The 15,996-nt window shown below is 21.4% G+C and overlaps 3 protein-coding genes across 3 annotated transcripts; 1 reads left to right on the forward strand and 2 right to left on the reverse strand. All coding sequences in view use genetic code 6, as the record gives it.

Annotated features, from left to right (window-relative positions):
• Positions 1-5,949: 5,949 nt before the first annotated feature.
• TTHERM_000298339 (transmembrane protein, putative) lies at positions 5,950-8,559 on the reverse strand. The gene is made up of 3 exons (XM_012800136.1): positions 8,372-8,559; positions 7,475-8,319; positions 5,950-7,407 (listed from the first exon to the last, which is right to left on the reverse strand). The coding sequence occupies exons 1-3, from the start codon at positions 8,505-8,507 to the stop codon at positions 6,226-6,228; spliced, it is 2,163 nt and encodes a 720-aa protein (XP_012655590.1). The 5' UTR covers positions 8,508-8,559; the 3' UTR covers positions 5,950-6,225.
• Positions 8,560-9,526: 967 nt separating this feature from the next.
• Positions 9,527-11,778, reverse strand: TTHERM_00298340 (transmembrane protein, putative; the record flags this gene model as incomplete). Its single annotated transcript, XM_001024468.2, has 2 exons — positions 9,527-10,714; positions 10,786-11,778. The coding sequence occupies 2 exons, from the start codon at positions 11,776-11,778 to the stop codon at positions 9,527-9,529; spliced, it is 2,181 nt and encodes a 726-aa protein (XP_001024468.2).
• Positions 11,779-12,528: 750 nt separating this feature from the next.
• Positions 12,529-15,044, forward strand: TTHERM_00298350 (hypothetical protein; the record flags this gene model as incomplete). The annotated part of the gene is made up of 7 exons (XM_001024469.3): positions 12,529-13,074; positions 13,247-13,378; positions 13,426-13,646; positions 13,707-13,920; positions 14,003-14,266; positions 14,438-14,793; positions 14,855-15,044. 7 exons carry the CDS (start codon positions 12,529-12,531, stop codon positions 15,042-15,044), a joined length of 1,923 nt encoding a protein of 640 aa, XP_001024469.2.
• Between the last annotated feature and the right edge of the window lie 952 nt (positions 15,045-15,996).

Genomic DNA, 15,996 nt, shown 5'->3' on the forward strand with positions numbered 1-15,996 from the left:
ACCTTTTATTTCTAATTATCTTTTAATTCAATTTATAATTAAATATATATTTTTTCAATTGAATTTTTTTATGACTACTAAAATCTCAATAAATTTATTTTTAATAGTTAGTTTGCTCAATTTAATAAGGTAATTTCTAATATACATTTTTTTATTTTAAACAAAATTATAATTTTAATTTTAAACAATATTATAATTTTAATTTTGCAAATTCTTTCATATATTTACAGTTAGGCATTTTTATTGAATAAATAAATTTATTTGAGAATTATATTTACACTGATCATAAAAAATTGTTGGTAATTAAATAGTAGAATATTATTATTTATTAATGAAAGTAGTGTTGCTAAATGTATTTTTATACATTCAATAAAAATATAAAAGATAATTTTATTAAATATAAATAGTGTATGTTGAATTATAATTTTATAAATTATATGAATTAATTCATATTTAGTGAATCAAATTTATTAATAATCCTAAATAAAAATAAAAAAATTTTCGTTTTATTTCATAAATTTGAAAAAAAATTTTTTTTTATGGCTTTCAAGTTTCCAGTTTACCAAAATGTAAATCCTCATTATATATAAATAGCAATTTAAATTAAGTTATAATTATCTTAATTTTTGCCTTTAAATTTAAAATACAAACAAATTACAAAATAAAATAAAAAAGATTCAATTATTACTTCAATTGTTTATCTTGCTTGATAAGTAGTTAAACGCATCTTTTTCTGTTTAGATTTAACTATAATGAATTTTATTATTATCATTATCATCATTTTCCTTCTATCCTTATTGATTGTAATCGTTTTGTTATGAATTCATTTCCAAAGTAGTATTGAGGGAAGAAGTTGATAAGGAAACAGATTAATTTTCAAAATTTTTAAAATCTCCGTTAGAACTTTTATCAATTGTACAGTTATTTGTATCCTCTAAAATATCTTGTAATTCTTTTTAAGAATCACTATCTTAACAGTCTAAGTAATTATTTATGACCTCTTATTTATAAATTTCTTAAATTTCTGTTTCTTGAAATAACATACTTTCAGAATTAGAATAGCATAAATTACTGATATCAATATTTTATTTTTAAAAGCACCTAAATCTAACATGATTTTGTAAATCTATATCATTTGAGTTAAAAGATTTTTGTAATGCTAAAGGGAAATTTACCTATTAGTTTTAGATAATGTTTTTTAGCAAACGCATTAAAAAAGTAGTTTGTTTTTCCTTCATATGCTAATTTAAGGGTGAATTAAAGCACAAAACCCACTTTTCTTTAAAAATACTTTGCTCCAAAACATAACTTTCTGAGTAGTTGAGTATAATTAAAAGTTCTACTTGTTAAATATCTTTTAAGTTAGGTTAATTTTTTTAAGTATTTAAACTTTTTAGATCTAAAATTTCGTATTAATCCGTAAGATCACTATTATCTTGATCTATAATAATAATCTTTTTTAGCTTTTAGAATTATTAGAGTTTTTAAATTTATTAGATATTGCTTTCGGTGAACAGTTTTGTAGTAAAAATGGCTCTGTTATAGATATTTTCATTAATTTTTTTTTTTATGTGAAAAGACTTATTGATATAAGAATGTAAAAGCTCTCTTTTACATTTAAAATAGTATTAAACGAATAGAAAACTATCAAGAAAGTTTTGTAGTAAATTTTGATCAATTTTAGAACTTAAAATTTAATATTCATTTATTTTTTTAAATACTTCAAAAAAATCCTCACAATTGAGTTAAATATTACCAAATAATCTTATTTAACTTTATGTATTAGTATTTTTGATATTATGGAAAATCTGTTCGATCAATAGCTCTAATTCATAATAAGCAGTAAAGCTTTGTTGTATATCTTACTTGTAATTGTCATAAGTTTCAGAATTTTTAGAATATTCACTTTAAAATTCTAAATATATTTTTCTCAATTCAAGAATTTAATGCTTAACTTCAATAATACCTTAAAATCTTTCACTTAAATCACGTACACTGTCTTCTATTTATATTTGATTATTTTTTATCAACTATACTTTATTTAAGAATTAAATAAGTTCTCTTGATAAATTAGACTATAATAATATATAGATACATTACTTCTTAACATATTCTTTTTAGTTATCTGGAGATTGTTTTGTTTATTTACTTAATTTTACTTTGTATACTTTATTATAATTATTCTAAATTTTTTTATTAAGTTTGAGTATATAATCAATATCATTTTAGGTAGGTTATTAAAAATCAAAATAAGAAATTGTTCTAATGATATTTCTTTATTGTACCATAATAGATAATTAAGAATTCTCCTTCAAGTTTATATTTGCATTTTTTATACTTAAATAGTGAAGGTTATAATTTTTATGATTTAGCCTTGCTACTTTATTGTAATATTTTACTTTTAGATAGTCTAAAATACATTCAACTTCTTTTAAATCAGAAGATGAATCAATTTCATTATATGTTTAACATTTTTTTACAAAAGTTAAAACTCTTTTGTGAATTTTAATTATATCTCTAAATTCTTTATTAAATTTCTTTTCAAAATTGATTCCTATCAAATATGATTTTGTTAATATGAAATCTAGTGGTTTTTAATCATCAAGAATAATATATTTAGCTATTTCTCTAAATTAGGGTGCTATTTCGGAATATTCAATGCTAAAAAAATTCAAAATCCCTTTAAGAGACCAAATATTCATATTTTTAGAATTTATAGGATCTTAATACAAAATCTAGAGTTTATCCTTATTAATTTAACAATTTTATAAAATTATTTTTAGGAGACATTTCATTAGACCCTTTTTTTAGATTAATTGATGGCAATTTGAGCAATTTATCATGATATTTTTAAACAAATACTTATAAAGCTATTTATTTTCTCTAAAATTTTCAGGATGTATAAAGTTTAATAAATATTGATTCATTTTCTCATAAGATTATTAATCTTCATCATTTTTTGCATGTTTTTCACTTTCTTCACATGATTCTACCTAATTGAGACATTCACTTTTGTTTTGAGAAAATATATTATTAATTTGTTATAAAAATTATTTAAATTAGCAATTATTTGTTTCTATTTTCTAATTTGATTTTTATTTAACTAAATCATTAAATAATTCATAAGTTTTTTCATAATATTCATATAATTTATTTTATTTTTAATTTTAGCAATATTTTAAATATTTTTTAACACCTTCTAAATCCAATTCGAGCTTTTACATGATGCTTTAAATTTATTGTTAAGAAAGGTTTTTAATCAAATCATCTATATCTTTAATTGTAAAAGAATAAAAAAATATTGAGTCAAACATATTTTCTTCTTCATGCTAAATGTAAAATTGAATATTTTCTTCTCTACTCCTTACAAATGTTAAACTATCTTTGTCTTTCAATTTTTTCCAATCATATAAATAAAATTAATTTATTTTATGGTCTTAATTTTGGTCTTATTCTTATAAATTTTTTTGTATTTACTTTAAATCTAAAAGAAAGATTCTTTAAAAATCTTCCATTTTATCAATACCAGTAATATTTAATATATGAATTTGTGAGTTATAATCAGTGGATTTTGACTAAACATCAGTTAAATATTTAAGGAATCTTCCTTTACTTTATTCATAGTAATTAAGCTTTAATGAAAAGTCTTTTTAGCATTTCTTCATGCATTAACTTAGAGATTTATCTATATTATCAATATCTTTGCTTCTAGAAAGTTTTGGGTAAAAATTACTTAGAAAGTCAGGTCCATTTAATATTAATTACTAGTAATTATGATCTTATAAAGAGAAATTTGGATAAGTTGAGTTTTTTTATTAATTAAATTTAAATCTTTCTCCTTCTAAAAACATTTATTTTAAGAAATTCACTGAAATTAAAAAAACTTCTTCAGCAATTTAACTTGAATTTTCTAATAAAGTTAAAAACCTTTTAAAAATTTGTGATTTCTTCAATGAACTGATATCTTTAAAAAGTTTATTAATACACCTATAACATAACAGTATATAATATTTTCTATTTAAAAGATATAATTTTCCTGAATCTTTAGATTTTTTACAGCTTTCTTGATGTAACTCTACAAATTATTTTAAGTAGTTAAACTCATTTTCAGTCAAACCTTTGACTAGGTTTGGATGTTTGTTTTTATAATACTCAAAATTTTTTTGATTTTCGTCTTTAAAGCAATCACAATTTTTATTTTTTTCTTTAAACTGTTAAAATTCACAAGCATTACCAGTACAACATACTTAATTTAAATAGATCATCTATTTCAATTAGATACTATTTATGTATTTCTTTGCCTTTTTAATTATTTTTAGCCAAAATGTTTTATTTTCTTTTTAGTTTTAAGGAGCTTTTTTGTCCTAACTTTCTGATATTTAAAATCTCATCTCTGAGAGGAATTTTTTGTATACTAGCGTAACAAATTTATAAGCATATTTATCATTAATTTCAAATTCACTATTAATAGTTAAGGTATTAAAAACTTTATTACTTTTAACTCTTAACATATCATCGTAAATACCTTAGCTATAACAAGCATTAAGTATTATCAGGCTAGGATTGCAATTTGATTTTTGGATCCATTTCATTAATTATTATCCCTATAATTTTATTAAATATATAATTTTCAACACTTGATGATGAAGGGGAAACTTCTTAAAAAGTTTAAATATAATGTAAGTTAGTAAAATATATTTATCTATCCTTGCATAATTATTTTGTGAGTAAGAAATATATATTTAGTAGAACTATAAATATTACTTTATTAAATATAATACATTAGAATAGCTAGAGTAAAATATTATTTATTTAACCAATAGCTGAAAATAATTAAATGTGGAATAAAAGAAATTAAAATATTTTTAATTTAATTAAATGAAAAACTTACTGTGATCATTTATTGTTCTCCTTTTTAATCTTCTATTTCTAAATACGTGGTGAATTTATTTGAATCAAATTATCTTTTTCCGTGGCAAATTACGTGTATAATTTATGGATTTAAAGAAAGCATTTCTTTGAAGCTTTCTTTTGTTTTCACTATGCTAATTGTGCATCCAATTTTATTTTCGTATAGAACACTTTATATTTTCTTAATTTCTTTTTCACAACTAACATCATTTGAATTCTCCTTTTTTGGCATTCCTATTAAAAATAAAATATCTACCTAGTTTTTAATCTAATTATTCTGAATTTTAACCAGGTTTTCTTTTATTTCATTAATTTGTTTTTGTAAGCTTTGTATAATCATGTCTTATTATTTTAATTTGCTAAAAAAAAAATCAGCTAAACTAAAAAGTAAAACAAATGAAATTATACTATTATAATCCAAATCCTGCATTCATAAATATTATTTTACTATCAGTTATAGTGCTACTTAGATTTAAATCAATCTCTATAAACTCATTTTCACTTAATTAACATTATTAACCTTATTCGCCATCTTTTGAATAAGAAATAGGTTGGCCATTATTACAAAAAATATCTTCTTTTTCTAAACTTTCAGTGATTTCGCTATACTTTAAACAGTATTAGCTATTAGATAAAAGATTTTCTACCTTAATTACAATTTAAATTGATATTTCAGCTCTATTTCTATTAAAACTTTAGTATTTATACTCTATTTTATGCTATGATAGATTAAAACTCATACCTTTTATTTCTAATTATCTTTTAATTCAATTTATAAGTAAATATATATTTTTTCAATTTAATTTTTTTATGAATACTAAAATCTGTATAAATTTATTTTTAATAGTTAATTTATACAATTAAATAAGGTAATTTCTCATAAATATTTTATTAATTTAAACAATATTATAATTTTAATGTTACAAATTCTTTCATATATTTACTGCTTGGAATTTTTATTGAATAAATAAATTTATTTGAGAATTATATTAATACATAATCAAAAACAAATTTTGGTAATTAATTAAGTAGAGTATATTTATTTATTAATGAAAGTTGTGTTGATTGATAAATGCATTTTCAAGCATTTAATAAAAACATAAATTATAATTTTATTAAATATAAATGGTGTATGTTTATTTATAATTTTATAAAATTATTGAATTAATTCTTTTTTAGTTAATAAATTTTATTAATAATCCTCTTTAAAAATATAGAAATTTTTGTTTTCCTAAAAAGATATATCTAGAAAATTTAAAATTTAAAATTTTAATATTTTCTAGCTATTATCCTTTGTAATTTAAAATGTTTAAATCAATTTTTGGAGTGTACGTTTAAGAAATTAACAATAAATGTTAAAATGATGCTTAAAAGACTAATAACAACTGATTAAATAAGTCCAAAAGTGATTTTAATGCCTAACAGTTTAATAGGGTGATTAATAGAGTCAAATTTAACATCTTGTATTTAATCTTCATAGTCTCTTAATAATTCTTGAGTATAAGTTATTGGATTCCCCTATGATTTATACTTTGCTTCTTATTATATTTTTGAAATTCCAATATTGTAGATAAAACTGTGGCTTTTATAATCCTCTTTAAAAAATTTCTACTTATTTCTATATATATCACCAATAATAGATTTATTTTGCCTTAAGATATTTTGATGCTTTTAAAAAGACTCATTTACCTATGAGCAATAATAGCATAACATTAATATGATTAGAAACAAGAAAGCAGTGTCTGATAAAATAATAACTACAAAACAAGCTTCTAATTTTATAACTTTAAAAGTACCTAATCCAAGCAAAGTTATTAGAATTAACATGATTATAAAGAATATACTAAACAAAGCTTAAACTCTTAAGAAGTAACTTTTTCCATACTCTAAGCAGACTTATCTAATAAGCTACCAAGCTTTTAAGGTTTCAATTTTAAATATATTAATTGTAGGGTATATCTTAAAGCTATCAATATTTCTAGGTTTCCTAGGGGATATCATAAAGGCTAGCTAATACTATTAAAAAACCTTCCTTTTGATATCTAAAAATCCATACATAAGCTATAATACGCAATAAAAATATATTTAACGAGTATTCCAAGCAACTCCAATCATGATAACGTATTCTTGCCATTAATAAGATGAAGGATATTTACCTTCAATTAGTCTAAATACAATTGGTAATATTGCTTTATAAATTCCAAATCCTTGGCAAAAGTAGTAGACATACTTATAAATAAATAAATTATCTTCTTTAAATTTAACAACAAACTCTTTCATAATAGTGTATCCAAATAAACTTGCCTAATCAGGAACTGTAATTGTGCTATTTTCAGATACGAAAGGTTTAGTAGAATGCCACTTTTCCAAATCTTTCAAATATTATTGATCATTTTAAATAGTTTCTAAATCGAGATCACACATAAATTCTAAGAAAAACATGCTTGGGTCAATATCGTAAGCCCTCAAACAAAAATAAGTTTCATCATGAATTATCTTTTTATTATTTTTTATTTTATATGTAAATAAATAAATAAATATTTAAAATTAGAAAGCTTGTTACTTTATCTGTTTGATTAGCCCAACTTGCTAAGTAGAAATCTGAATAGATTTCTTCTAAAGTTAGGTTATGCTACTTGATAACTTTAATTTTGACAGGATCATACATGGCATATTTAATTCCTATAACTAAACAACGAGAGATAACTACAGCAATCTCCATCATCACTTCAGCTTAAAAATAAATGTTTGGACAGTCCATCAGATAATACAAAGCATATGAACAAAAAGTGAATAGAAAAAAAATGGTTTGATAAAACAAAGGTAAGCTTATCATAGAGAAAATGAGATTGTTGGGTAAACTTTTACCAAAGCGCTTAATAATTAAAACTGAAAGTGGTCCACAAATTATGTAGAACAAAATATGATAAAAAGTAAATTCAAAGAAGTAGTTCCACCTAAACTTAGCAAAATAACTCTTATATTTTGTGATATCAGCTTTCACTTTATTATATTACTAATCTATCAAAGACTGTTTATCTTACATAAAATATTATTCCTTGAAAATACTTGATTGTGAGTTAAATAACTTTAATGAGTAGCGATTATCTGATAACTTTTTCTTCGATAAATCATAATATAATTCTGGTTAATCTTCTCTTTTCGTTTCTATACCTCTAAGAATTATCTATTAATCTTCTACTTTATCATTACTACTATTCTTATTTGGTAAAGACTTTACCTACGGGCACTTTAAAAAATTATTTTAGCTTTTATTTTATAATATTTCTCTTTCAGTTCTTGATTTAAAATAAGGTTCACAATCAAAAGATAAACTTTATATTTTTTCCATCTCATTTTACATAAATTACTAATTTAATTCTTTGCTTTCATCTTTGCTTTTCCAATCTTTATAATAAATTATATTAATAAAAATGGTAATAAGCTCAAATTTTTTTACCATTAAAGTCTGCTGTTTTGCTAGGAATGTATTACAATTTAGTTAACTTTTATTTACACTTTTCAAAATCTTATTTTCCCGGGCTATTCATATTTTATGATTTTGTGAAAGAAGATTTGTTTAGTACTTCATTCATAAATAATTTCAAAAACTTTAATTATATTTATAACTTTACTATCTAAAAAATTATGATGAATGAATTATTAATTCTAATATTTCAACCTTAAAAAAGTCAAATAAATAATTTATAATTACAGATTTTTGCATTATTTTTCTATAACTAACTAACTGACTAAGAAAGAATTGAATTAAGATCTAAAATTGGAAAATATATTTAGTATTTATTATAATATTTAAAAATTTAAATTATAAAATAGTTATAAAAACCAAATAAAATCCCATATATAATTATTATATGTAAATATTATTCAAACTTCTCAATTTATTAAATATTAAATCTTATAAAAAGTTAAAATATATTAATTTTTTTACGTAATCAATATTATGCCTTTGTATTTATAATACAATTTTAATATAGATTGAAATATTTTAATTTTTAATTAAAAAATATTGCTTATTTATTATTCAATTTTATTTAAAATAATATTTTTACATCCTATAAATTCTTTTTTCAGCTTTCAAAAATCAATAATTTAGAAATTGAAATTTTTATTTTGTTATTAATATGAAGGAAAACAAAAAATTTCAAAATACTTAAAAGAATAATATGTGAAATATTCAAATAAATATAATTGAAATAATTATCAATAATTCTTGAACCTAAAATCCTTTATTACAATTTTTTTTTCTATAACTAAACAAAATTAAATCATATTTTATGAGCAAACACTAAAAACATGAAAAAAATACTGTACAATTAAGCATACTATAAATAGTTAATCAACAAATAACTCTTGATTTAATTAGCTATTGTAATGTAAATTTATAATAATAATATAACTAAAATTTTATAAAAATAATTTATTTATTAATTAATAATTAATTGATTTTTATAATAAAAAATTTCAATTTTAGAGTCAGTTTATTTTTAAAATTACTGATCTCTCTTTGATTTACTTATTTATTGTAATTTGCCAAGACATCGATGGATAGCCAGCCTTCCTAATTTTATTTATTTAATTAATTCATTTTTGTTCAATCTTTAGTTCGCTACTTTAAGAAACTAGCTACAAATGTTACTAAAATACTAAAAAGTGTGATTGTAACTGATTATATTAACCCAAAAGTAATTTTTATTCCTAAAATTTTAATTGGATTATTTTAGAAATCATACTGCAAATCTTCAATTTAGTCATCATAATCTCTCAGAAGTTCTAAAGTATATAGGCTTGGGTCTTATTAGTAAAAGTAAATGGTTTCTTATTTTATTTTTTAGATTCCAACATTATATATAAAGTTTTAGCTTTTCAGAGAATCAGAGAAATATTTATGCCTATTTCTATAGATGTCACTGATAATAGATTTATTTCCTTTCAAAATATTTTCATGCACTAAAAAGGATTAGTTTACTTTACAGCAATAATAGCATAACATTAAAATAATAATAAATAAGAAACTTGTGTCAGATATTATGATGGTTATAAAACAAACTTCTAGCTTTGTTATTTTAAAAATAGCTAAACCGAGCATAGTGATAAATATAAGCATAACAATAAATAATAAACCAAAGACAGCTTAAACTCTAACGTAATAGCTTCTTCCATACTCTAAGCATACTTATCTTACATATTGCCATGCTTTCAAAGTGCTAATTTTAAAAATGTTGATTGTGGGGAATATTTTAAAGTGATCTATATTCCTGATTTTTCTTGGAGCAATCATAAAAGCTAATTATTCTTGTTGAAAAAGCTTTCTTTTGATATCTAAAAAGCCATATATTAGTTAAAGCACAGTGTAGAAATATATTTACCTAGTGTTCCAAGCCACTCCAAACATAATTATATACTCATACCAATAGTAATTTTAAGGATATTTACCTTCAATAAATCTAAATATAATTGGAAGAGTAGCTTTGTAAATTGCAAATCCTTAAGAAAAATAATAGGCATATTTGAAGATAAATTCGTTTTCTTTTTTAAATTAAATAGAAAACTCTTTCATAATAGAATATCCATATATACTCACTTATCCAGGGACTGTAATCGTATTATTTTCTGGTACGAATTAATTCTTACTAGAAGTATGATATACTTCTAAATCAGCTAAATATTATGAGGCATTTTTCAAAGTTTCGCTATCAGTTTCTCCTATAAATTCTAAAAAAAACATACTTGGATCTATATCATAAACTCTGAGTCCAAAATAAGTTTCATTATGAATAATCTTTTATTTAAAATTTATAAAATATAAACTTACGTTGAAAGTATTTATAAATAATTTAATTAGTTGGTTACCTTATCAGTTTAATTTGCCCAATCAACTAAGTAGAAATCTGAAAAGATTTCTTTTAGAGTAAGATTTTCATTTTTTATCACTCTAATCTTAACAGGATCAAAAGTAGCATATTTTATTGCAATCGAAATACAACGAATTAATATCACTGCTATTTCTAACATTACTTCTGATTGAAAGTAGATGTTTGGACAATCAAAGACATAATAAAAAGTATAGGCGCAAAATGTAAAAACGAAGAATACAATTTGATAAAATTAAGGCTAACTTCTTAGAGTGAATATGAGATTGTTTGGTAGGCTTTTACCAAATAATTTGATGATAAATACTGACAGAGGCCCACATACTACGAAGAAAAGAAAATGATAAAATGAGAATTCGAATAAATATTTCCACCTAAATTTAATAAAGTAGCTTTTATACTGTGTGATGTCTGCTTTGACTCTATTATATTACTCTTCAATATTTGATTCTTTGTCTTACTTAAAGTATCCCTCATCAGAGAATGTTGAAGCAGATTCGAACAAATTCAAAGTGAAGATCCTCTCTCTTAGTTTTTATTTTTTTTGTATTGTTGTTGTATTTTCTTACTTAGAGTTATTTTGATTAGTCTCTGTTTAGATAGTATCAAGCTTTTGGACTTGCTCTTTATTGATTTCTTCAAAATTATTGATAGGAATACTTAATGATGATAAATTTTTGTACTTTTGCTGAGCGTTAAACTAACTCTCTAGTTAAATTAGGACTTCTGTCTTTTATTTTGTTTAGTCTTCTTCGTTAGATTCACTACTAAATTTTTTAATCATGTCTTATAAGTTTAACTTCATGAGATCGTTACTTTCATCTTTTTATTGCATACCTTTTTAGTTAAAAAATGTTTCATTATTTTAGCTTAAAAAGGGAAAATAATTTTCATTTTAAACCTTGCAAATCACCCTTAGGTATGCTTTATATATTTTACAGTTTTACGAGAAGTGATTTGCTTTTTGAATCATATATATTGACCTAAGATTTTTCTTAGCTGCTTCTTTAAATTATTGAAAAATTAAATCCTTCTCCTATCATTTTAGAAAGTTTATTATTTTTCTTAATTTTTACGATTTGTAAGCAAAAAAATTATCTATTTAATCATAAAATTGATTGAAAATATAAGATTAATTTGGCAATTCACTCTTTAATAACAGATTTCTATACTAACTTTGTAAATGCTAAAATTTGTTTTCTTAAAATATTTGTGAAAATTCACATTAATTAATTCTAATAAATTTAATTATTCGTAAAAATCAATATTTTTTCTTTCTCCAAATCATATTTTAAATCGTAAATACCCATCTATTTCTATATGATATACATTTACTTTAATGAACTGATTCCAATAAAAAAAATATGTCATTATTTAGGTATTTTTAATTTTATTCACAAAATTTTTTAAATAAATAATTTAGAAATAGTGCGTATTGTATTTATTAAATGGATATCAATTTTTCAAATAAAGTAAGTAAGTAAGTTAAAGTTATTGATTTTTTTATCAAAAAATAATTTATTTTATTTGCAATTCTAACAAATCATTTTTTTGAATAATTTTTGTTAATTTATAATTTAATATTTTAATTTATTTGAGGGTATATCTTTAGAAAAATTTAAATAAATAACTATAAATTTTTGAGCCTTATGAAGATACTTTAATATCTGGATAATAAAAGCATTATTTAATTTATAAAGTTTTCAAATAATTATACAAGGTAATGAGTTCAAATAAGTAGCACAAAAAAGGAGTATAAGCAAAAGAAAATAAGAAAACTGTAAAAATAAGTTAAAACAATAATGAAATTTATGTGATAAATGAAGAAGATGCAGAAGAGCATCAAGCTATTCTCTAAAAAATTGAAGAAACCCTTGGAGATGCTGTTGATTTGAAAAAATAATTAAATGAAAAAAAAGATGATAAATAATTAATTTAGTAGCAAGAGGTCCAAGTAAATGCTAAATAACCTGCAAATGCTTAATAATAAGTTAGCACATAATCAAACGTAAAAAGTACGAACTTTCAATAGGGAAAGCTAGCCATGCATAAAGAGAATGAGGAAAAATATAAGAAAGAAATTTCACAGTTGAAATCATAAGTTGCTAATTTGAATGAAACAGTCAATAAAATAAAGACTGAGTCAAATAAAAATTTGAGATTGCTTAACAGTACTTAAGAAACTAATAAAAATTTATAAACAGCATTAGACAAAAATGAAGAATTAGTGAGATAATTGCAAGAAAAGATTTCATTGCTTAATTCGAGAGTAAATTTTATCATTTTAATTTAGTTTTCGTAAAATCAAATTTTTGATAGGTTTAAGTACTTAAAACTAAAAAACCAACTAAATCTTTACAGAAAATTATATTTATTTGCAACTGAGTCAGTGAAATAAGCAATTTTTAAATTCAAATAAAAAATAAATTTCTTATTAAAAGAATAGAGAACTTGAAAAATAAAGTGTAGATGTAAATAGGTAATCTGATCAGTTATACAAAGATAAAAAGAACATGGAAACTTAAAAAGATAAACTAAATTTGTAAATTACAGATTTGATGTCTAGGTGTGATGTAAATTCAATTTTATTTATACATATTTCCTAACTTTCTTTGATTAGATTTTAAAAAATGAAAACAAAAATCTTACTGAAGTGATGATTTAGAAGAATAAGCAATCTAACGATAAAATAGATGAACATTTGTAAAAGATTTAAGAGCTTCATAGCGAAATAGCAGACTTAAAATAATAAATGAAGGAATAAGAATCTTATTACCAAAAAGAGAAAAATGCTAAGGATGAATTGAGGGTAAAACTTAAAATGCAAGAAATAGCAGTTTAGTAATTATTTTTAGGGTTTCTTAAGTTAAATATATTTTTTAATTTTTTTGACATAAAAAGAGAAAATGAGGAATTAAAAAAGAAGCTTTAAAAAAAAGAAGATAAGTTAGAAGAATTAGAGGATTTGGTTGACCAGCTAAAGGCAAAATTGAGAAAATTTGATACAAGTCTTACAATCAAAGACTAGCATGGTTAAATAAAGGAATATAGAAGTGAAAAATACAGTGATTTGTTGAGTGAAAAACAATCAGATTAGATAAAATAATTGTAGAATGTAATTAGCTAGCATTATTAGTTCTCACTCCTGTCTTATATCAAAAAATATTTAATTAATTATTTTTTATATATAATAAAAGGAGTTAACTCAGCTTTCTTAAAGTATGGGAGATTTTAGAAATAATAACTATAAAATAGAAAGTGAAAAAGAAGCCTTAAGAGTTGAAAACATTTCTTTAAAGGAAGAAATCAAAAGACTTGAAAGAATGAGATTAAAAGAGTAAAATGAATATGAGAGTGAAGTAAGAGATAAGCTTCGTACATTAGAAAATTAGAGATTAAAAATAAATTAATTGTAAGATTAAGTTTAGGATTTAGATAAGACTAGAATATCAAAATTAGAGGTAATCAATCTTATGGAAAAATCAAAAAAATCATTTCATAAATCTTTTATATTTTTATCTAATATTTTGAGATAGGTTTTTTAAATACCAACTAATTATTTTATCTTGAATACATTAAATTATTAAAATAAGCATATTTTATTTACAATTTTTATAATAAAATGTATGAAGATAATTAGAGATTCGGAATTCCAAAAAATAGAAATAGAGTTATAGTAAAGCAAGAATAAAATTCAATAGCTAGAGAACTTAAACTAATAAATGCAATATAAAATAGATCATTTAGAATAAATAAATAATAAGAAATAGCTTTTAATAGGAGATATTCATTTCCAAAACGAGACTCTTAAAGAGGAGGTAGCTTATCTTACCAACTTAAAAGAAAAAAATTAATGGGCCAAAGTATCTAAAAATGTTCCTCTTAAAAATAAAGAAAATGAAATTCTAATAGTTCAACCTTAAGTTCAGTCTTCAGAAAAATCAATTCAAGAATAGCTAAGTAGTCCCAGATATGGTCTTGTTTAATAGTAAGCTAAATCTTAAATTATTTTTATTTATTATTATAACCAATACTATAAATAAATTTAGATAAAGTATTGCTAAACATACATATGAACTACCATAAGATATGCATCCAAATATGCTGTCTAGTCCTTAGCATTTTGAAAAGGATAACTATGCTAATTATTATAGAGATACAAGACAAATGATGGATTCTTTAAATAGATACTAGAGTATCAGTACAGTTGCTTCTTAAAATTAAAGGTCTTATTACTGAAAATCAATCATAAAAATATCAATGATATATTACATAAAAAAAATATGCTGTATTTATAATTTGAATTTATACTGATGTATTTATTTATTAATAAATAATGGCAAATGTTATATCATAGTTTAATGGAGATTAAGAAATATATTAAAATCAATAACCATAGCTCATTTTAAATGTAAAATAAAATTAGAATCATAAAATATCAAATTGATTAAATTTACATGTTACTTTTCAAAAGCGTTCGTATTCTAGATGAAATAGATTCATATTTAAGGTATATATTAAATAGATAAATATTATATTTCTTTGATATGGAAATAATATTATTGATATTAATTTATTACCTTAATTTATTCCAACATTACAAAAATTGTTAGATTTGATGTAATCCAATATTTTTCAAAATTTATTTGTGGTTATTTTAAATTGACTTCATTTCATGAAATTACCTCGTTAAATTTCTCTAAAATATGCAAGACAGGTAAAAATATAATTTCTGACATCAAAAATCAAATAATTTATTGTTAGATTTTATTATTTGTTACAATGAATAACACTAATATTATAATTTTTTTTAAAAAAAATTAATACTATTTGTTTAAAGTTTTGATTTATCGCAAATAAGAAAATTAAATCAATCTACTTTTCAAATTTATATTCTAATTTATTCTAAAAAAGGAAATTAGAAATAATGATAAGGTGCTAAGTTATTCAAAAATAATAATCAGTCAGATTAGAATAATTTTATTCTAAAATTAAGATTTGGCTGCTAAAAGATATTATTTATAAGAAATGTAATAGTCAAACTGCATTTATTTTCTTCAAAGCTTAGTGATTTACTTATTATTATTCTAAACATTTAATTTAATTGAATTAATGTAAGAGATTGTTGTAAGAAGCAAAAATAATCCGAAAATTGTATAATTAGATATATTTATTTTTACAAAACTTGTAA

The sequence above is a fragment of the Tetrahymena thermophila genome (genome assembly GCF_000189635.1).
Source record: "Tetrahymena thermophila SB210 genomic scaffold scf_8254379, whole genome shotgun sequence".
NCBI classification, from domain to species: Eukaryota; Ciliophora; class Oligohymenophorea; order Hymenostomatida; family Tetrahymenidae; genus Tetrahymena; species Tetrahymena thermophila.